General features: G+C 54.1%; 1 protein-coding gene across 2 annotated transcripts in view; it reads right to left on the bottom strand.

The window, feature by feature from the left end:
* Positions 1-1798: 1798 nt before the first annotated feature.
* LOC140390260 (major histocompatibility complex class I-related gene protein-like) overlaps positions 1799-22169 on the bottom strand; it is a 31624-nt gene continuing 11253 nt past the window's right edge. The window contains exons 4-6 of one of the 2 annotated variants that reach the window (XM_072475269.1): positions 14367-14630; positions 7727-7825; positions 1799-1955 (exon numbers count right to left, since the gene is read on the bottom strand). In XM_072475269.1, coding sequence (XP_072331370.1) covers positions 1915-1955; positions 7727-7825; positions 14367-14630 — 404 coding nt within the window. In that variant the 3' untranslated portion in view covers positions 1799-1914. The remainder of the gene's footprint in view (positions 1956-7726; positions 7826-14366; positions 14631-22169) is intronic. The other variant, XM_072475268.1, reaches the window with a different exon arrangement.

The following is a 22169-nucleotide window of genomic DNA, read 5'->3' as shown; positions in this document are numbered from 1 at the left end:
TTCGGGACACGGGAGGTCACTGAGGAAGAGAAAGGAATTCATAGTTACTGAAAGAGGAAAATCCTGGCAGACACAGAACACTTCTGAACAAAACCCGTTAGAGACCAACACCCTGCAGCAAGCTGGAAGAGTACAGAAAAGGGAGGGTGAAACTAAAAGCGGAATAGGGAAATCAAACAGAGGGCATGAAAAAAATATATGGTTGCAAGGAAAATCAAGGAACATGGAAAGATGTTTTCTTAGGGGTGGCACAGTGGTTAGCACTGCTGCCTCACAGCGTCAGAGAAAGTAGGGATGGTCTGCTCAGTTGAGGAGAAAAATGGTAAACGGAAATAAATCTGGAGAAGTGTGAGGTCATGGATTTTGGGTGGTGCAGCAAGGCAACAGAATACGCAATAAATGGGAGGATAGTGAGTAATGTGGAGGAAGGGAGAGACCTCGGAGTGTGTGCCCACAGATCGGGAAAGGTGCCAGGACAGGTCGATAATGTGGTTCAAATGTATAACATGTTTTCCATTATTATCTGAGGAATAGAGCAGTGGTTTTGCTGGAACTGTGAACAACATCAGATAGGCTACAGCTGGAACACTGCAAACAGTCTGGTCAGCACGTTACAGAAAATATGTGATTGTACTGGAGAGAATGCAGAGGAGATTGTTTAATGTGGACAGGACTGGAGAATGTTCACTGGGAGGAAAGACCAGAGAGGCTGGAATAGGATTCTTTGGAATGGGGAGGCCGAGGGGAGATTTAATTGAGATGTATATAATTATGAGGAGCCATGGTTAATAATAATGACCGATTCACCAAAGCAAAGGGGTCAGAAGCAGGGGGAATAGATATAAAGAAATTGGGAGAACCACAGGGGAAACAGTTTTTCACACTGGGGGTGGTGGCAACCTGGAACTCACTGCCTGAAGGATGGGAGAGGCAGAAACCCCAACCACATTTAACAAATTTGTGGATGTCGATTTAAGGAGCTGTGATCTGCAGACCGAGGACATGAAGGTGAGAATGGGCTGGGGACCTCTTCAGTGTTCTGCAGGGACGTGATGGGCTGAATGGCCTTGTTTTGTATTGTACATCTATCATTCAATATCCCACCAGCAAAACCCAGACTGCAAAACACCAGCCAAACCAATCAGACCCTCAAACACCAACAGAGCCCATCAGAGCCTCAAACACCAGCAAAACCCATTAGACCCGCAAGCACCAACAAAACCCATCAGAGCCTCAAACACCAGCAAAACCCATTAGAACCCGCAAGCACCAACAAAACCCATCAGAGCCTCAAACACCAGCAAAACCCATTAGACCCGCAAAACCTATTAGACACTAAAACACCAGCAAAACCCATTAGACCAGCAAACCCATCAGACCAACAAAACACATCAGACCCCAAACACCAGCACAACCCTTCAGACTTCCACAATACCAGCATAGCCCATCAGGCTCTCATACCCACAAACACCAGCGAAACCCATCAGACCCTCAAATACCATCATAACCCTTCAGACCCCATCACAAACAAAACCCATCCTAAATCCTGTGGGAGTGACACACACAGTGACCAACCTCAGGGAAAACTCTGGGAATTCAGGCTTCCTTCAGGAAATTGAGTAGCTGAGAGGAGTCTGTCCAGGGTCAGGTATTTCCTCAACTCTACCCCCCACCCCCCAACCCTGCAACCCCCCCCCCCTCCCCCTACAATGTCTCCATCCTCAAGAGCGTGGAGGAGCAGCCATCACTAGAAGTTCAGTCTCACAGCTCAATGTTGAATTGGATGAGCTGCTCTTTAGTGACTATAGTGGGAGAGACAGACACTAGGCTCAGATCTCACCCCACCAGTTGTAGAGTTAAATCCAGCGGGAATATCGCAGTTCGAAGTATCTGCTCCCAATATTTATCAAGGACTCATACCTCCGGAAGAGGCGGGCGAGCTGCTTTAGCAGAAGCTGTTAAAAGAAGGAAGAGGCATTAAAAAAACATAATTATCAGAGTGGCAGACAGATCCAGCCCATGAGATAGAAGGGCAGGAAGAAAGAGGGGAAGGGAAAGAACAAGACACAGGCAAAGAAAGAGGGTGACACACGTGACAAAGAAACACACACATAAACCGGCAGATAGAGGGGTGTGTGAGAGAGAGGGAGAGAGAGAGGTGTGTGTGAGAGAGAGGTGGAGAGAGAGAGAGAGAGAGAGAGATGACATTATACAAATGTATAGCATGTGTAGAGTTAATGTTATGTTAAGCCTAGCCACTAGAGGGAGCTAAGGGACAGTACTATAAACTGCACTGGCTCTTGGGTTTGGGAGATTAGGTTTGGAGCTGAAGAAGATAAGATTCATAGTGGATGGCAGGGTTAGTTAAGATATTACAGTTAGTAGATAGAGATAGTGTCAGCGAGTGTAGTTTAACTCTTACATGTATGTTTGCTATTCAGAATAAGTGTTGAACTCAAATGTAGTAATGTTAATATAATTAGTTTAGTTCTTCAAAAGAGCTTTGTGTACCTTTGTGATCACTGCGCCTTCCATCCTGGAAACCCCTCACAAAGCTCACCACAAGAGAGAAAGTGATTCACAGAATGTGACCCATACGTGTGCACACAGAAACTGTTGGCTCGAGGGACACAGACAAAATAGACAGCTGCAAACAGAGACAGACAGGTACGCAGTCACGCATAAACAATAGTTTAGAAAAGCACAAAGAGGTTTATTACTAGTGACAGTCAAACACCACCACATTCCAGAGGGTCTCCTGTTAAGGGGGTGCCCCTACCCATTAGCCGGGAAATTCATATTCCTGGGAGGCGCGGAAAACCTGGCAGTTCCTATCCCGTGACCTCCGCTGGGGTTATAACACCCCGCCACCCTAGGTCCGGAGACTTGCCCACACCCTTCAAAACCTGTCCTGGACTGGTCCGTTTAGATCAGGGTTGACGTTTTGGCATGGTCTGTGTCGGCCAGGGTACTGTGTCGGCGGTGACGACCGCCGAGTCAGAGGCAGTGTTGCCGGTGCAGCGGCCGTGCTGGTGCAGGTGCCTCGGGTGGGTGGGGGGGGGGGTTTATCTCTGCCCCTGACTCAGAGCTAAGTAGATCCTCGTCCATCATCTTGGCATCCTCAGTTGGGGGGGGGGGGGGGGGTTTTGCCTGCGACCCCAACCTGGACCGGGGCCAGTGGTGATGGCAATAAGGGCAGTAGGGTCAGCGGCGAGCCTGGCGGAGATCGGATAGCAGAGTGGGGCGAGCTATTCAGTGGGGAAGCCCGGCATGCGTCTCTGAAGCTGATCCACGTGGCGATTGGATTACTGTCCTTGTGCCCTGCCCTTGTAGGATACCGGCCCGATGGCGTCGCCGGAGCTGAATCGTGTGGGCCCGCAGACGGCGACTAGCATTGATCTCGGACTGGTTCCTGGTTCCAGCGGACCCTCCCGTCCCGAAAGGGGATGACCAAGCTCAAGCGAGTGCGGAGTCGATGGCCCATCAAGAGCTCCGCTGGTGCGACGTCCGTCGTGGCATGCGGTGCCAAGCGGTAAGAAAAAGAAAGGCGCTGGACTAGTTTCCCTTGATCCAGTCGTCATGCTCAGCTTAAATGTTTGGACCGCTTTATCAGCCAGTCCATTTAAGACGGGTGGTCGGGAGCAGTCCTCGCGCGTCAAATCCAATTGCCGCAGGCTAACGCCGCAATCTCTGTGCTTGTAAATGCCGTGCCATTATTGGACATCAGTACCTTGGGAATTCCATGCATACTGAAAATCCAGCGCAGTTTTTCTACGGTGGCCCGGGCGGTTGTCGCCTGCATTCACACCACTTCCAGCCAGTTGGAACGAGCGTCTACCAGGAGGAGGGACATTGCCCCCTGGAAAGGGTCCACAAAGTCGACATGAACCTGGGTCCAAGGCCTTCCGGGCCATTTTCAGGGGTGCAACGTGGGTAATCGTTGGTGCACCTGGCATTGCGTGGCTACTCGTTCAACGTCAACGTCGAAGCCGGACCACCAGACGTAGCTCCGGGTGAGCAGCTTCATTTCAGTCACTCCCGGATGTCCATTATGGAGGGTTAGTAAGGGGGCCGCACCTCCACACTCGGGGACCACCACGCGGGCGCTCCAGAAGAGCACACCGTATTCAATGCTCAGTCCCTGCATCTTTCCCATGTATGCCTTCAGGTCCTCAGGCAGAGTTCGGTGTTTGGCCTGTACTGCACCATGTGGGAGCTGTGGTGGGTCTGGGTCCAGCCAAGGATGCGAGATGCCATGACGGGCAGTGAGCCAATGAATGGAAGGCACTTATTACCTCATTGGCGGTGGTGAGAGTAGGTGGCTTAATGGGCAGCGGTAGGCGGCTCAAAGCATCCGCATGGGGTATGTGGGCCTCGGAACGGTGTTCCAGGACATCGTCGTGCGCTGCCAATAATACCGCCCAGCACCAGATGCAGGCAGAGGCTATGGGAACAATCGACGCGGTCCTTCTTGTAAAGGCCCAGAAGGGGCTTGTGGTCCATCAGGAGGGTGAAGTGGTGACCGTAGATGAGCTGGTGGAAATTTTTAATGCCGAACAACACGGCCATCCCTTCCTTCTCCACTTGTGCGTACCACTTCCCCGTGTCAGCCAATAGCCTCGGCGCAAACGTGAACCATCTTCCATTACGTGGACAGCAGGGCCCCGAGGCCGTAAGGGGATGCGCCGCAGGTTAGTAAAAGTGGCTAAGGAGGGTCAAAATGCGTAAGCAGTCTTGTAGAAGAAAGCTGATGTTTTACTCTGGCAAAAGCCGCCTGTTACTCGATGCCCCACGCCCAGAGTTGTCCTTTCCTTCGCAGTCTATGGAGGGGAGCCAATGTCTCGGCTAACTCTGGGAGGAGCTTTCTATAATTGAGCAGCCCCGGGAAAGCCCAAAGTTCTGTTTGTCCCACCCCCCCCGTGGCACCAGGGCTTGGCGGATGGCCTGGACCTTCTCTCCGATGGGGTGCAAACAGTGACGGTCCACACCGTACCCGTGGTACACCACCTCGGCTGCGTTGAAGAAGCACTTCTCTCAGTGAAGGTGGACGCCAGCCACCTCAAAGCTTTAGAGCAGTTCTGCAAAGTTGCGGAAGTGCTCCTGGTCGGACAAACTGGTTATCAACGAATCAGCTCAGTGGACCGCCACCTGCGGTAACCCCTGCAATATGTTTCCCATGATCCTCTGAAATATTGCGCACACTGAGGAGACCCCGAATGGTAGCCGGGTATACTCATCGAGCTCCCAGTGTGTGTTGATGGTGATGAGTATTCTTGACTCGGGGACCAGGACCAGCTGGAGATGCGCATGGCCGCATGGCTCATATTTAGTTTGGAGAAGTCCACTACTGAGCTTGGCATACGGATCCTCAATCCAGGGGCATGGATAATGGTATAAGCGTGACACCTGATTTACTGTCGCTTTATAAGCCTCAATTTATAAGAGGGGCACCGACCCACTGGGTTTCATTACAGGTACGACCGGTGCTGCCCAGTCGGAGAATTGTATTGGTCTGATGACCCCCAGGTTCTCCATGTGGTCCAACTCTGCATCTACCTTTGGACGCAAGGCTTATGGAACAGGGCGGGTGTGAAAATTGCGCGGCTGGGCCATGGGGTCCACGCTTATTTAGGCTACAACCCCCATGATGGTCCTCAAGCCTTCCTGGAATACTGTTGGAAATCTGGCCAATATGCATTCGGGACCATGTGGGTACATTTGACAAACCCTCTGCCAGTCTAAGCAAAGGCGACGGAGTCAGTCACGCCCCAACAGGCATGTGTTGCTCCTATGTACAACAACCTGTGGTAAATTTGCTGACTGGCGGCCGTATTCAATTGGGACGGTGGTCGTGCCCACAATTACAAGAGGCTCCCTCGTGTAGGTCGCAAACCTTGCATTGGTACCCTGGAGAGTCAGTGAACGAATCCTGGATCATATGCAGATGAAGGTGTGTTGACTAATGACAGACACGGCGGGCCCCATGTCGAGTTCCAAGTGAGTCATGTCACCTGGAGTGAGATTTGGATGGACGAATTCTTGGTGCCGCCACGCAATGTAGTTGTTGGTATTGGTCGCCATCGTCTCCACATAATGGGCCCTGTCACGGGCGGGGTGGTCACGCATGGCGGTGTGGTAGGTGGGTGGCTCATTGTGGGGCCTTCTGTGCCCTGGATCCCTGCGTCCCACTGTAATTGTTGCAGGCCGGTAATTACTCTCCCGGTCCTCCTGCTCAGGGAAAAAAGTTTGACGGTGTTCCCGGTGCCTATTCTGGCATCTCGCCCTTTGCCCGTAGGTATCCCAATGCTGAGGAACGGGTTCTGCAGTTCCAGCGGGCTGTGCACGGGGCCTATTCTGGCGCCCTAAATGGAGCACTGCCACCCCCTAGAGTTCTTGGACTCCCTGTTTGGCGCCTTTCCTGGATACCGCAACTTCCACTGCTCTTTGGAGGTCTAAGCGAGCTTCGACTAGCAGTTTCCTTTGCGTGGCTGCATCGCAGATCCCACCTAAGAATCGGTCACATGCTGCTTTGACCAGGATTAGGTCAAACTCACAGGTCTCAGCTACTTTCCTGAGGCGAGCCAGCAATTCGCTTCCACCTTCGCCTTGGCCCTGGGTGGCCCGTGGAACCGGAAAAGGCGTTCTATTAGTGGTGGCTTCGGGTTGACATGTTCCCCCACCAAGGCTACCAGGGAGGTGAACAAGCAGGTGTCCAGAGGGTCTGGGTGGGTTAGGCTTTTTATAATGCTGTCTGTGGGTCCTCCACAAGCTGCCAACAAGGTAACAGTTTGGCACTCAATCGCCAATAATCACGTAAGCGCAGAAGAAGAACTGCATCCTCTCTACGTGCTGTCCCAGTCATCCATACCTGCAGTATTTGGCTTTAACTTCCCGACATGGTGATGGCTTCCAGTGGGGCCTGATGAGGCCTAGATGAGGTAGGCCAGGCACGTAGCAACCAGTGTGGATGATCGCTCCACTGAATCCTCGTCGCCAGTGTTCGATCCGAGATAAGCAGCCATGCACAAACAGTAGTTTAGGAAAACACAATTATTAGTTACACTCAAATATCGCCACTCTCCATAGAGACTCCTACCCAACCTGCACCCAGTTCAGGGTTTTTATACTAGACGGGCTACACCTATAAGGGAGAAGCCCTGGTCCGTTACTGGGGAAGTTCATACTCCCTGGAGGGCACCGAAAACATGATGTTCTTGCCCCGTGGCCTCCGCTGGGATTATAATACAGAAGACAGATAGACAGAGGACAGAGAAATTCACAGAAACAGAGGCTGACATACACACGCACACAGACACACATGCACACAGAAACACACGCACACAGACACACATCCAGGCAGACATACTTACACCTATTATCAAACTGTATCAGGCACAGAATGATGAATAACCTATCATTAGAATGTATCAGACACAGAATGATGAATGATTCGCACAGTTACACACAGATCCAGAGTGTGTTTGGTGATCAGTTTACTCTTTGTAGGATTGTAGCCTCTCTTCCCCCTCCCTGTAAAACAAGGAATGTTCAGTGTGTGACGAGAGACTGAAAGAAAATCAGAGGCTGGAACCCTGAGTGAAAGGGACAGATGCCCATCCTGAGGTCCTCCCCCCAAACACTGAAGTTCCCCATGCTCACTACCCAAACTCCTCCTCCCCCCCCCAACCCTCCGTGCCGAGTGAGGAGATGTCTCTCTAATTCCTACCTTTCTTCCAGTAGATGACGACAGCCACAACGGCGAGAGCGATGATCCCAAGGACTCCAAGTACAATCCCAACAGTAACATGAACCCGGGATTTCAGACCTGTTCGAGAGGGGCCAAGAGAGGGAGGAGGAAGAGAGTGAGAGAGAGAGACAGTGCAAAAGAGTGTGAAACAAAGAGAGAGAGAAAGAGAAAGAGTGGGACAAAGAGAGAGAGAGACAAAGAGAGAGAGAGACAAAGAGGGAGAGGGAGAGACAAGGAGAGAGGGAGAGACAAGTAGAGAGAGAGAGACAAAGAGAGAGAGAGAGAGAGCGAGAGCCCGGGAGAGAGAGACAAGGAGAGAGAGAGAGAGACAAGGAGAGAGAGAGACAAGGAGAGAGAAAGAGACAAGGAGCGAGAGAGAGAAAGAGACAAGGGGAGAGAGAGAGAGACAAGGAGAGAGAGACAAGGAGAGAGAGACAAGGAGAGAGAGACAGAGAGAGAGAGACAAGGAGAGAGAGAGAGAGAGAGAGAGAGAGTCAAGGAGAGAGAGAGAGAGAGAGACAGAGAGTCAAGGAGAGAGAGAGAGAGACAAGGAGAGAGAACGAGCGAGAGAGAGAGACAAGGAGAGGGGGAGAGAGAGAGAGACAAGGAGAGAGGGAGAGAGAGAGAGAGAGACAAGGAGAAAGGGAGAGAGAGAGAGAGAGAGAGAGAGAGAGAGAGAGAGACAAGGAGAGAGGGAGAGAGAGAGAGACAAGGAGAGAGAGAGAGAGAGGGAGAGAGACAAGGAGAGAGAGAGAGAGACAATGAGAGAGAGAGAGACAAGGAGAGAGAGAGAGAGTGACAAGGAGGGAGAGAGAGGGAGAGAGACAAGAAGAGAGAAAGAGACAAGGAGAGACACAAGGAGAGAGAGAGAGAGAGACAAGGAGAGAGAGACAAGGAGAGAGGGAGAGAGTCAAGGAGAGAGGGAGAGAGAGACAAGGAGAGAGGGAGAGAGAGAGAGACAAGGAGAGATAGAGAGAGAGAGGGAGTGGGAGTGGGAGAGGGAGAGGGAGAGGGAGATCAAATCACAAAGAGGGATCATTGGAGAATTAGAGAGAAAGGGAATCAGAGAATGGGAGAGTGAATCGGTGAGAGAGAGAATAAGGGTTACACAGGATATACAACAGAGAAACAAGCCATCCGGCCTAATCAGTTGATGTTAATTTAAATGCTCCATTTGAGATTCTTCCCACATTATTGCCATCTTCTCTCTCATTTGCTTGTCAATCTTCCTCTTAAACACATCTATACTGCTTACTTCAACACTCCCTGTGGTTGTGAGCTCCACGTTATCACCATTCTTTGAGTGAAGAAGTTTCTCCTGAATTCCCTGCTGAATTCCCTGGTGATTATCCTGCACCGATGGCCGCAGATGTGCTCACCCCCACAGACAGACATTCTCTCTGCATCCAAACTTTTCACCATTTTAACCATGTCCTATTTGGCCACTGCTCAGCCTTCTTTTAGAAGAAAGAAGTGGCCCAGCCTGCCAATCTTTTCCTGAGATTTACACCCACATATTTCTGGAATCATCCCTATAAATCTTCCCTCTCTAATGCCTCTCTATCCTTCTCTATAATGTGGTGACCAGAACTGTGCACTGTACTCTAAGTGGGCCAGAACAAAGATGCGATACAAGTTTCATATAACTCAGCTATTTTCAATCCTATCCTTCCAGAAATGAAGCCCAGTGCTTGGTTTGCTATTTCCTGACTTGCTAACCAGGGCAGCAACATTTCATGATTGATTAAATATCCCTTTGTCCCACTATCCCATCCAGACTTGTATCTTCAAGTAATAAGTGACCACCCTATCTTTCCTACCAAAATGTAACATTGACCCGCACCGAACTCAATTTATGAATGAATTGTCCATTCTTCAAGTTTATTAATGTTTATTGATTTGTCGCAGTTCTCCTCAATATCACCGATTTCCCCCAATTTGATGTCATCCATGAATTGAGAAATTGTGTTTCATTCCTATGTCCCAAATCATTGAGTTTAAATTGTGAACAGTGGTGATCCCAGCACTGATCCTTATGGAACACCACTTCCCACCGTCTGTCACTCTGAATAACGATCCTTCACTCTCACTCTCTGCTTTTTCCCTGAAGTCAGCCTGCAATCCATTCTGCCACTTTTCCCCTGACTCCACATTCTCTGGCTTTTTATTATAGTCTGTCATGGGGCACGTTATCAGAGCACTGAAAATCTAAATAAATTACATCTACTTACGACCAATATCTACTCTATGTTGTCTCCCCTGCAAAATACAACAAGGTTGATACTCTGTGCCCTGTCTTAAAGTAGTATCCCAGTATAATGTGGGCCCACGTGCAGTAACCCTAGGACTCACTGTGTCCTATCATACAGTGATATCCCAAGATACAATGGGAACTTCAATATCCTACTTTAATATCCCAGGATACACCAAGCCTTCTCCCTCCTCTATTTCCCAGGATACACCAGGTCCTGTCTGACTATAATATCCCAGGATCCACTGGACCTTGCCTTCTGTGATATCCCAGGATACACTTGTTTTGTTATGCTCTTGACGTAGCATACGCTGCTTCCTTGATGTACACTCTGATGAAGGAAGGTTCAGACTTGGAGATAGCTGTAACACATTTATTAAACTGTTAACAATTCTCCTACTTGGATTCGATTCTCCTGTTAATCCTGCTATAGCTACTCAGACTAACTAACCAGTCTGCTGCAATCCACGTGGTGGGTGTGATGTGTTTCATCAACCTGTCTGTACTCACTAAGTGTCTCCACTGGAAAGAGGAAGATCATGTGTGCTGTGTCCTTATATATGGGTAGCCCCCTTGTGGTAGTGTCACCTCTGGGTGTGTTGTGACTGCCCATTGGTCGTGTCCCATCTTACTGACCTATTGGTTGAATGGCTGTGTGTCTCTGGTGCTCCCTCTAGTGTCTAGCTAGGTGAAGTGTGTTCACATTAACCCCTTGTGTATTTACAGTGATGCATATCACCACATCCCCTCTTTTTTCGTGTTACATATTTTCTGTACAGTATTAAAGAAAATAGGTAGATAAGTGATGACATGTACAAATCATGATGAGTGATGATTACACAATAAGTCCAAATAATATGTATGAGTCCAAAGTTCATTAATTATTATGGTTGAGTAGCTTCCTTGTTTGGTTGGTGAGTTGGTGATGTTGATGGTGGCATTGCTTTGTAAACGCCTTCAGTGTCCCTGTGCGTAGTGGTCAAATCACTTTGTCGTCGGATTTGGACTCTTTCTTTCTTTCGATGCTTGTGGTGGTAATTCTTGATGGAATCTGTCCTGAAAGCCAGGTTGCCTGTTGGAAGTGCAGCAAATGTGAATTGGTAAGATGCATCATCCTGCCATGGTATGTCATTGTTCTGAGCTGAGCAGTAACAGTGTCCCACATTTGCAGAGTTGTACCATGTCGTATCAATCGTAGAGCCATTGGTGTTGTTTTTGTCGTGCTTGTTGTCGACGTTGTTGCCTTTGGTACACGTCTTGTTATTATTTTTGATGTTGTTTTTATGTTGGTTGGTTTTGTTGCCGTGTTTGCTGCGCGCAAGGACCACACTCTGTGGATAATACGAGTCCTTCACACAGTTACTCGTGTCAGTGTCCTTTGTGGCATCTGCAGTCTCCTTGAGCGTGCCGTCACTGAGTTTGCGGCGCTCCCCATCTGGTGTCATGTCCGGCTTACTGGAATCAGCTTTGGCTTGTCGATGCTCCCAGTCTGGAGTCTGGTCTGTTTCATCTGAGTCAGTTTTGGATTGTCGATGCTCCCCGTCCGGAGTCATTTCAGGTTCACCTGAATCAGATTTGGTTTCTTGACGCTCCCCGTCCGGAGTCATTGCAGGTTCACTTGAGTCAGCTGAGGTTTCTTGATGCTCCCCGTCCAAAGTCAAAAAGTTCAGGAATGTATTTTCTTGTTGAGAGGGTCGAGCGGATGAGGTTTGAATTAACGTGGTGCCACTAGAGTCACCAGTAGACTCACCGTGACTGTCGAGTGCCTCTGTACACACTAGCTGAGGTCTGTCACGTTGCACATCTGGTATGGGAAGTGGGATGCCGTTGTCACTTGTTGCACATAGTGGGTAGAGCCTCAATGTCTTCTTGCTTTGCACGTGAGCGTGGTAGTCTGTCATAGTCAGCTTGCTGTAGACTTGAGTGTGTCAGACTGTCATAGTCTGCTTGCAGTATACTTGAGCGTGGCAGACTGTCATAGTCTTTCTGTTGTTCACTTGAGCATGGCAGACTTGCATCGTCTGCTGCTGGTTGTTCAGAGGAGGTTGCTAGACCCTCATGGTCTTGTTCATGCTCGGACTTCGCTCTGGAGTCTTGCATTCCTTCCATCAGGGAGTCTGTCCACGAGCTCGCTGTGGAGGCTTGTGTCACTCCCTCTGTGGAGTCTTGCAGCATTCCCCGTGTGGAATCGTGCATTGGTCTCGCTGTGGAGACTGTCATCACTTCTTGTTCATGCAAGGACTGCGCTCTGGAGTCTTGCGTTGCTTCTATCGTGGAGGCTGTCCACAAGCTCGCTGTGGAGGCTTGTGTCACTCGAGTCACTTCTTGTTCATGCAAGGACTGCGCTTTGGAGGCTTGCATTGCTTCTATCGTGGAGACTGTCCACGAGCTCGCTGTGGAGGCTTGTGTCACTGGAGTCACTTCTTGTGTGGAGACGTGCAGTTGTCTCGCTGTGGAGTCTTTCATTACTTTCTGTGTGGAGTCGGGGACCCTTCGTGGTGCGTGGACCACTCTGTGTGGAGTTGGGGATTCTTCGCAGTGCATGGACCACTCTCTGTGTGGCAGCAGGCCGCTCTCTGTGGGCTTGTACCGCTCTGTCTCTTGGCATCAGGCCGCAACATAATCCTGCACTCACGAGTCGGGATGTCATATATGCTGGGCTGAAGATTCCCCAATCCGAAGAACGAATCCACGTCGGTGTTGGATTCTTCACTGTAGAACACACCTCATTGCGGTTCGGATTTGGTACTGGGGTCGCCATCTCCAATGATGAAATCATCGTCTGAGTCGTATTTCTTTGGGCGGTGCTATCTGCTTGTTGCAGGGGTCTGCACAGGTTACTTTCAGCTACTGGTCTAAGTTCAGGCACTGTGTTGTCGTTCCAGGTGAAAGAATCTTGTTTTGAGTCTTTAAAACATTTTTTTCTTGTTTTGGGACATTTCCCCTTTAAGTGGGTGTGGCCCCGTGCCTCTGACGTCATGACGCTTGTGACGTAGAGCGTAGGAATGGATTGCGGATGCACAGATCGCTGTTCCTTTACTTTGCGCATATGCGGTACATTTTCCAAGATGGCCGCCAATCAAAATTGTTTTTCGTTGCTCCGGTACCTCGGCCTCGTGGTTAGTATTGGCGCCTCTTTTATCGTTTTCCGTTGGTTTCTTTGTGTTTTCCTCACAGTATCGTTCGAACTTGTCCAAGACAGTCTGGAATTCACTCTTGTCTTGCCCTTTGGAGAACTTGAATGTTTTGACGATTTCTTCTTCTCTTCCACCCGCGATGGTGAGCAGATGCTCTGTCTTTTCAGCATCGGCCACTTCTTGTAGGTCGGCTGCTACCAGAAAGATCTCAAACCTGTGCCTGAATGCACGCCAGTTTGCACTGAGATCGCCGTGGCACCAGAGCCGCTGTGGAACCGGAATCTCGAACATCTTGCTGGGTGCTGCTGCTGGTTGTCACTGCTTTGTTGAGTTGAGCTCTCGAGATTCAACAGGTCACTCCTTGGTACCATGTTTTGTTATGCTCTTGACGTAGCATAAGCTGCTTCTTGATGTACACGCTGACAAAGGAAGGTTCAGACTTGGAGATAGCTTTAACACATTTATTAAACTGTAAACAATTCTCCTACTTGAATTCAACTCTCCTGTTAATCCTGCTATAGCTACTCAGAATAACTAACCAGTCTGCTGCAATCCATATGGTGGGTGTGATGTGTTTCATCAACCTGTTTGTACTCACTAAGTGTCTCCACTGGAAAGAGGAAGATCATGTGTGCTGTGTCCTTATATATGGGTAGCCCCCTTGTGGTAGTGTCACCTCTGGGTGTGTCGTGACTGCCCATTGGTCGTGTCCTATCTTACTGACCTATTGGTTGAATGTCTGTGTGTCATGATGTCTCTGATGCTCCCTCTAGTGTCTAGCTAGGTGCAGTGTGTTCACATTAACCCCTTGTGTATTTAGTGATGCATATCACCACAACACTGGGCTTTGTTCATCCTGAAATAACCCAGGATACACCAGACATTGTCCATCGTGTAATATCCCAGGACACACTGGGGCTCGGCCATCCTGTAATATCCCAAGATACACCGTCCTCTATCTTACTGTGCTCTATCTTACTGTAATATCTCAAGATCCGCCGGCCTCTGTCCTCCGGTAATATCCTATTTGCATAGTAATATCCAAGAGCACATGACTGCTGTCCCTGTTAGCACTGCCATGGGCTTCAACACATCGTTAGTTAACATTTATTTTTCTCCCTCTGCATTCCCGACGTCAGCCTGTCCTGCACTGCTTGCTCAGCACTGACTCTCCCTCCTGTTGCCGTCACCTGAGACTGTGTCTCTCTCTAACAGCGAGAAATGGTCTCACCATAAATCACCACCAGTGCCTCATTCAGTCCGCTGTGTTCCACCCGACAGGAATACTCGGCCTGGTCCTCCGGATCAAACTCCACCCATTTCCGGATCTGGTAGGTCCTGTCGTGATTGGGTAAGATCCCACTGGACAGGATCTCATTAATCACCACTCCGTCTCTGCACAGATTCACCTCGATGGCTTGAGGGTAAAAGCCGGTGACGACACAGGACAGCCGGTTAGAATCACCCAGACGGGTAAAGGACACGATGGGGGCAACTGAGAGAGAAAGGAAGAGGAATCAGTACAGGAAGCTCGAGATAGAGAATCCCAGGCATCACCCCCTTCACCGACTCTCAGTCCCCTTCACTCACCGACTAACAGTCCCCCCCCTCACTCACCGACACTCAGTCCCCCCCTCACTCACCGACTCGCAGTCTCCCCCTCACTCACCGACTCTCAGTCCCTCCCTCACTCACCGACTCTCAGTCCCTCCCTCACTCACCGAAACTCTGTCCCCCTCACTCACCGACTCTCAGAATCACCCTCACTCACCGACTCTCAGTCCCTCCCTCATTCACCGACTCTCAGTCCCTCCCTCACTCACCGACTCTCAGTACCCCCCCTCACTCACCGACTCTCAGACCCGCCCCTCACTCACCGACTCTCAGTCCCTCCCTCACTCACCGACTCTCAGTCCCTCCCTCACTCACCGACTCTCAGTCCCCCCACACTCACCGACTCTCAGTCCCTCCCTCACTCACCGACTCTCGGTCCCCCCTCACTCACCGACTCTCACTCCCCCCTCACTCACCGACACTCAGTCCCCCCCCCCTCACTCACCGACTCTCAGTCCTCCCTCACTCACAGACTATCAGTCCCCCCCTCACTCACTGACTCTCAGTCCCCCCTCACTCACCGACTCTCAGTCCTCCCTCACTCACCGACTCTCAGACCTCCCTCACTCACCAACTCTCAGTCCCTCCCTCACTCACCGACTCTCAGTCCCCCCCTCACTCACCGACTCTCAGTCCCTCCCTCACTCACCGACTCTCAGTCCCTCCCTCACTCACCGACTCTCAGTCCCCCCTCACTCACCGACTCTCAGACCCCCCCCCCTCACTCACCGACTCTCAGTCCCTCCCTCACTCACCGACACTCAGTCCCCCCTCACTCACTGACACTCAGTCCCCCCTCACTCACTGACACTCAGTCCCCCCTCACTCACTGACACTCAGTCCCCCCTCACTCACCGACTCTCAGTCCCCCCCTCACTCACTGACTCTCAGTCCCCCCTCACTCACCAACTCTCAGTCCCTCCTCACTCACCGACTCTCAGTCCCCCCCTCACTCACCGACTCTCAGTCCCTCCCTCACTCACCGACTCTCAGTCCCTCCCTCACTCACCGACTCTCAGTCCCCCCTCACTCACCGACTCTCAGACCCCCCCCCTCACTCACCGACTCTCAGTCCCTCCCTCACTCACCGACTCTCAGTCCCTCCCTCACTCACCGACTCTCAGTCCCCCCTCACTCACCGACTCTCAGTCCCCCCCTCACTCACCGACTCTCAGTCCCTCCTCACTCACCGACTCTCAGTCCCCCCCCCACTCACCGACTCTCAGTCCCTCACTCACCGACTCTCAGTCCCTCACTCACCGACTCTCAGTCCCCCCCTCACTCACCGACTCTCAGTCCCCCCCCCCTCACTCACCGACTCTCAGTCCCTCCCTCACTCACCGACTCTCAGTCCCCCCCCTCACTCACCGACTCTCAGTCTCCCCTCCCTCCCCGACTCTCAGTCCCGCCTCACTCACCGACTCTCAGTCCCCCCTCACTCACCGACTCTCAGTCCCTCCCTCACTCACCGACTCTCAGTCCCCCCTCACTCACCGACTCTCAGTCCCCCCCTCACTCACCGACTCTCAGTCCCTCCCTCACTCACCGACTCTCAGTCCCCCCCTCACTCACCGACTCTCAGTCCCCCCCTCACTCACCGACTCTCAGTCCCCCCTCACTCACCGACTCTCAGTCCCCCCTCACTCACCGACTCTCAGTCCCCCCTCACTCACCGACTCTCAGTCCCCCCTCACTCACCGACTCTCAGTCCCCCCTCACTCACCGACTCTCAGTCCCCCCTCACTCACCGACTCTCAGTCCCCCCTCACTCACCGACTCTCAGTCCCTCACTCACCGACTCTCAGTCCCCCCTCACTCACCGACTCTCAGTCCCCCCTCACTCACCGACTCTCAGTCCCCCCCCTCACTCACCTACTCTCAGTCCCCCCTCACTCACCGACTCTCAGTTCCCCCCCTCACTCACCGACTCTCAGTCCCCCCCCTCACTCACCTACTCTCAGTCCCTCCTCACTCACCGACACTCAGTCCCCCCCCCTCACTCACCGACTCTCAGTCCCCCCTCACTCACCGACTCTCAGTCCCCCCCTCACTCACCGACTCTCAGTCCCCCCCTCACTCACCTACTCTCAGTCCCTCCTCACTCACCGACACTCAGTCCCCCCCCTCACTCACCGACTCTCAGTCCCCCCCCCTCACTCACCGACTCTGTCCCCCCCCTCACTCACCGACTCTCAGTCCCCCCTCACTCACCGACTCTCAGTCCCCCCTCACTCACCGACTCTCAGTCCCCCCTCACTCACCGACTCTCAGTCCCCCCTCACTCACCGACTCTCAGTCCCCCCTCACTCACCGACTCTCAGTCCCCCCCTCACTCACCGACTCTCAGTCCCCCCTCACTCACCGACTCTCAGTCCCTCCTCACTCACCGACTCTCAGTCCCTCCTCACTCACCGACACTCAGTCCCTCCCTCACTCACCGACTCTCAGTCCCCCCACACTCACCGACTCTCAGTCCCTCCCTCACTCACCGACTCTGTCCCCCCTCACTCACCGACTCTCAGTCCCCCCACACTCACCGACTCTCAGTCCCCCCTCACTCACCGACACTCAGTCCACCCTCACTCACCGACTCTCGGTCCCCCCTCACTCACCGACTCTCACTCCCCCCTCACTCACCAACTCACAGTCCTCCCTCACTCACCGACTCTCAGTCCCCCCCCTCACTCACCGACTCGCAGTCCTCCCTCACTCACCGACTCTCAGTCCCCCCCCTCACCGACTCTCAGTCCCCCCTCACTCACCGACTCTCATTCCCCCCCTCACTCACCGACTCTCAATCCCCCCCCTCACTCACCGACTCTCAATCCCCCCCTCACTCACCGACTCTCAGTCCCCCCTCACTCACCGACTCTCAGTCCTCCCTCACTCACCAACTCTCAGTCCCTCCTCACTCACCGACTCTCAGTCCCCCCTCACTCACCGACTCTCAGTCCCTCCTCACTCACCGACTCTCAGTCCCCCCTCACTCACAGACACTCAGTCCCCCCTCATTCACCGACACTCAGTCCCCCCTCACTCACCGACTCTCAGTCCCCCCCTCACTCACCGATTCTCAGTCCCCCCTCACTCACCGACTCAGTCCCCCCCTCACTCACCGACTCTCAGTCCTCCCTCACTCACCGACTCTCAGTCCTCCCTCACTCACCGACTCTCAGTCCCTCCTCACTCACCGACTCTCAGTCCCCCCTCACTCACCGACTCTCAGTCCCCCCTCATTCACCGATACTCAGTCCCCCCCCCCTCACTCACCGACTCTCAGTCCTCCCTCACTCACCGACTCTCAGACCTCCCTCACTCACCAACTCTCAGTCCCTCCCTCACTCACCGACTCTCAGTCCCCCCCTCACTCACCGACTCTCAGTCCCTCCCTCACTCACCGACTCTCAGTCCCTCCCTCACTCACCGACTCTCAGTCCCCCCTCACTCACCGACTCTCAGACCCCCCCCCCTCACTCACCGACTCTCAGTCCCTCCCTCACTCACCGACTCTCAGTCCCTCCCTCACTCACCGACTCTCAGTCCCCCCTCACTCACCGACACTCAGTCCCCCCTCACTCACTGACACTCAGTCCCCCCTCACTCACTGACACTCAGTCCCCCCTCACTCACTGACACTCAGTCCCCCCTCACTCACCGACTCTCAGTCCCCCCCTCACTCACTGACTCTCAGTCCCCCCTCACTCACCAACTCTCAGTCCCTCCTCACTCACCGACTCTCAGTCCCCCCCTCACTCACCGACTCTCAGTCCCTCCCTCACTCACCGACTCTCAGTCCCTCCCTCACTCACCGACTCTCAGTCCCCCCTCACTCACCGACTCTCAGTCCCCCCCCCTCACTCACCGACTCTCAGTCCCTCCCTCACTCACCGACTCTCAGTCCCTCCCTCACTCACCGACTCTCAGTCCCCCCTCACTCACCGACTCTCAGTCCCCCCCTCACTCACCGACTCTCAGTCCCTCCTCACTCACCGACTCTCAGTCCCCCCCCCACTCACCGACTCTCAGTCCCTCACTCACCGACTCTCAGTCCCTCACTCACCGACTCTCAGTCCCCCCCTCACTCACCGACTCTCAGTCCCCCCCCCCTCACTCACCGACTCTCAGTCCCTCCCTCACTCACCGACTCTCAGTCCCCCCCCTCACTCACCGACTCTGTCTCCCCTCCCTCCCCGACTCTCAGTCCCGCCTCACTCACCGACTCTCAGTCCCCCCTCACTCACCGACTCTCAGTCCCTCCCTCACTCACCGACTCTCAGTCCCCCCTCACTCACCGACTCTCAGTCCCCCCCTCACTCACCGACTCTCAGTCCCTCCCTCACTCACCGACTCTCAGTCCCCCCCCTCACTCACCGACTCTCAGTCCCCCCCTCACTCACCGACTCTCAGTCCCCCCTCACTCACCGACTCTCAGTCCCCCCTCACTCACCGACTCTCAGTCCCCCCTCACTCACCGACTCTCAGTCCCCCCTCACTCACCGACTCTCAGTCCCCCCTCACTCACCGACTCTCAGTCCCCCCTCACTCACCGACTCTCAGTCCCCCCTCACTCACCGACTCTCAGTCCCTCACTCACCGACTCTCAGTCCCCCCTCACTCACCGACTCTCAGTCCCCCCTCACTCACCGACTCTCAGTCCCCCCCCTCACTCACCTACTCTCAGTCCCCCCTCACTCACCGACTCTCAGTTCCCCCCCTCACTCACCGACTCTCAGTCCCCCCCCTCACTCACCTACTCTCAGTCCCTCCTCACTCACCGACACTCAGTCCCCCCCCCTCACTCACCGACTCTCAGTCCCCCCTCACTCACCGACTCTCAGTCCCCCCCTCACTCACCGACTCTCAGTCCCCCCCTCACTCACCTACTCTCAGTCCCTCCTCACTCACCGACACTCAGTCCCCCCCCTCACTCACCGACTCTCAGTCCCCCCCCCTCACTCACCGACTCTGTCCCCCCCCTCACTCACCGACTCTCAGTCCCCCCTCACTCACCGACTCTCAGTCCCCCCTCACTCACCGACTCTCAGTCCCCCCTCACTCACCGACTCTCAGTCCCCCCTCACTCACCGACTCTCAGTCCCCCCTCACTCACCGACTCTCAGTCCCCCCCTCACTCACCGACTCTCAGTCCCCCCTCACTCACCGACTCTCAGTCCCTCCTCACTCACCGACTCTCAGTCCCTCCTCACTCACCGACACTCAGTCCCTCCCTCACTCACCAACTCTCAGTCCCCCCCTCACTCACCGACTCTCAGTCCCCCCCCGCACTCACCGACTCTCAGTCCCTCCCTCACTCACCGACTCTCAGTCCCTCCCTCACCGACTCTCAGTTCCTCCCTCACCGACACTCAGTCCCTCCCTCACTCACCGACTCTCAGTCCCTCCCTCACTCACCGACTCTCAGTCCCCCCCCCCCCTCACTCACCGACTCTCAGTCCCCCCCCTCACTCACCTACTCTCAGTCCCCCCTCACTCACCGACTCTCAGTTCCCCCCCTCACTCACCGACTCTCAGTCCCCCCCCTCACTCACCTACTCTCAGTCCCTCCTCACTCACCGACACTCAGTCCCCCCCCCTCACTCACCGACTCTCAGTCCCCCCTCACTCACCGACTCTCAGTCCCCCCCTCACTCACCGACTCTCAGTCCCCCCCTCACTCACCTACTCTCAGTCCCTCCTCACTCACCGACACTCAGTCCCCCCCCTCACTCACCGACTCTCAGTCCCCCCCCCTCACTCACCGACTCTGTCCCCCCCCTCACTCACCGACTCTCAGTCCCCCCTCACTCACCGACTCTCAGTCCCCCCTCACTCACCGACTCTCAGTCCCCCCTCACTCACCGACTCTCAGTCCCCCCTCACTCACCGACTCTCAGTCCCCCCTCACTCACCGACTCTCAGTCCCCCCCTCACTCACCGACTCTCAGTCCCCCCTCACTCACCGACTCTCAGTCCCTCCTCACTCACCGACTCTCAGTCCCTCCTCACTCACCGACACTCAGTCCCTCCCTCACTCACCGACTCTCAGTCCCCCCACACTCACCGACTCTCAGTCCCTCCCTCACTCACCGACTCTGTCCCCCCTCACTCACCGACTCTCAGTCCCCCCACACTCACCGACTCTCAGTCCCCCCTCACTCACCGACACTCAGTCCTCCCTCACTCACCGACTCTCGGTCCCCCCTCACTCACCGACTCTCACTCCCCCCTCACTCACCAACTCACAGTCCTCCCTCACTCACCGACTCTCAGTCCCCCCCCTCACTCACCGACTCGCAGTCCTCCCTCACTCACCGACTCTCAGTCCCCCCCCTCACCGACTCTCAGTCCCCCCTCACTCACCGACTCTCATTCCCCCCCTCACTCACCGACTCTCAATCCCCCCCCTCACTCACCGACTCTCAATCCCCCCCTCACTCATCGACTCTCAGTCCCCCCTCACTCACCGACTCTCAGTCCTCCCTCACTCACCAACTCTCAGTCCCTCCTCACTCACCGACTCTCAGTCCCCCCTCACTCACCGACTCTCAGTCCCTCCTCACTCACCGACTCTCAGTCCCCCCTCACTCACAGACACTCAGTCCCCCCTCATTCACCGACACTCAGTCCCCCCTCACTCACCGACTCTCAGTCCCCCCCTCACTCACCGATTCTCAGTCCCCCCTCACTCACCGACTCAGTCCCCCCTCACTCACCGACTCTCAGTCCTCCCTCACTCACCGACTCTCAGTCCTCCCTCACTCACCGACTCTCAGTCCCTCCTCACTCACCGACTCTCAGTCCCCCCTCACTCACCGACTCTCAGTCCCCCCTCATTCACCGATACTCAGTCCCCCCCCCCTCACTCACCGACTCTCAGTCCTCCCTCACTCACAGACTATCAGTCCCCCCCTCACTCACTGACTCTCAGTCCCCCCTCACTCACCGACTCTCAGTCCTCCCTCACTCACCGACTCTCAGACCTCCCTCACTCACCAACTCTCAGTCCCTCCCTCACTCACCGACTCTCAGTCCCCCCCTCACTCACCGACTCTCAGTCCCTCCCTCACTCACCGACTCTCAGTCCCTCCCTCACTCACCGACTCTCAGTCCCCCCTCACTCACCGACTCTCAGACCCCCCCCCCTCACTCACCGACTCTCAGTCCCTCCCTCACTCACCGACTCTCAGTCCCTCCCTCACTCACCGACTCTCAGTCCCCCCTCACTCACCGACACTCAGTCCCCCCTCACTCACTGACACTCAGTCCCCCCTCACTCACTGACACTCAGTCCCCCCTCACTCACTGACACTCAGTCCCCCCTCACTCACCGACTCTCAGTCCCCCCCTCACTCACTGACTCTCAGTCCCCCCTCACTCACCAACTCTCAGTCCCTCCTCACTCACCGACTCTCAGTCCCCC

Source organism: Scyliorhinus torazame, chromosome 14 (genome assembly GCF_047496885.1).
Source record: "Scyliorhinus torazame isolate Kashiwa2021f chromosome 14, sScyTor2.1, whole genome shotgun sequence".
In the NCBI taxonomy this organism is placed as follows: Eukaryota; Metazoa; Chordata; class Chondrichthyes; order Carcharhiniformes; family Scyliorhinidae; genus Scyliorhinus; species Scyliorhinus torazame.
The sequence above is the reverse complement of the archived record's forward strand: the minus strand, read 5'-3'. Positions and strand labels throughout refer to the sequence as shown.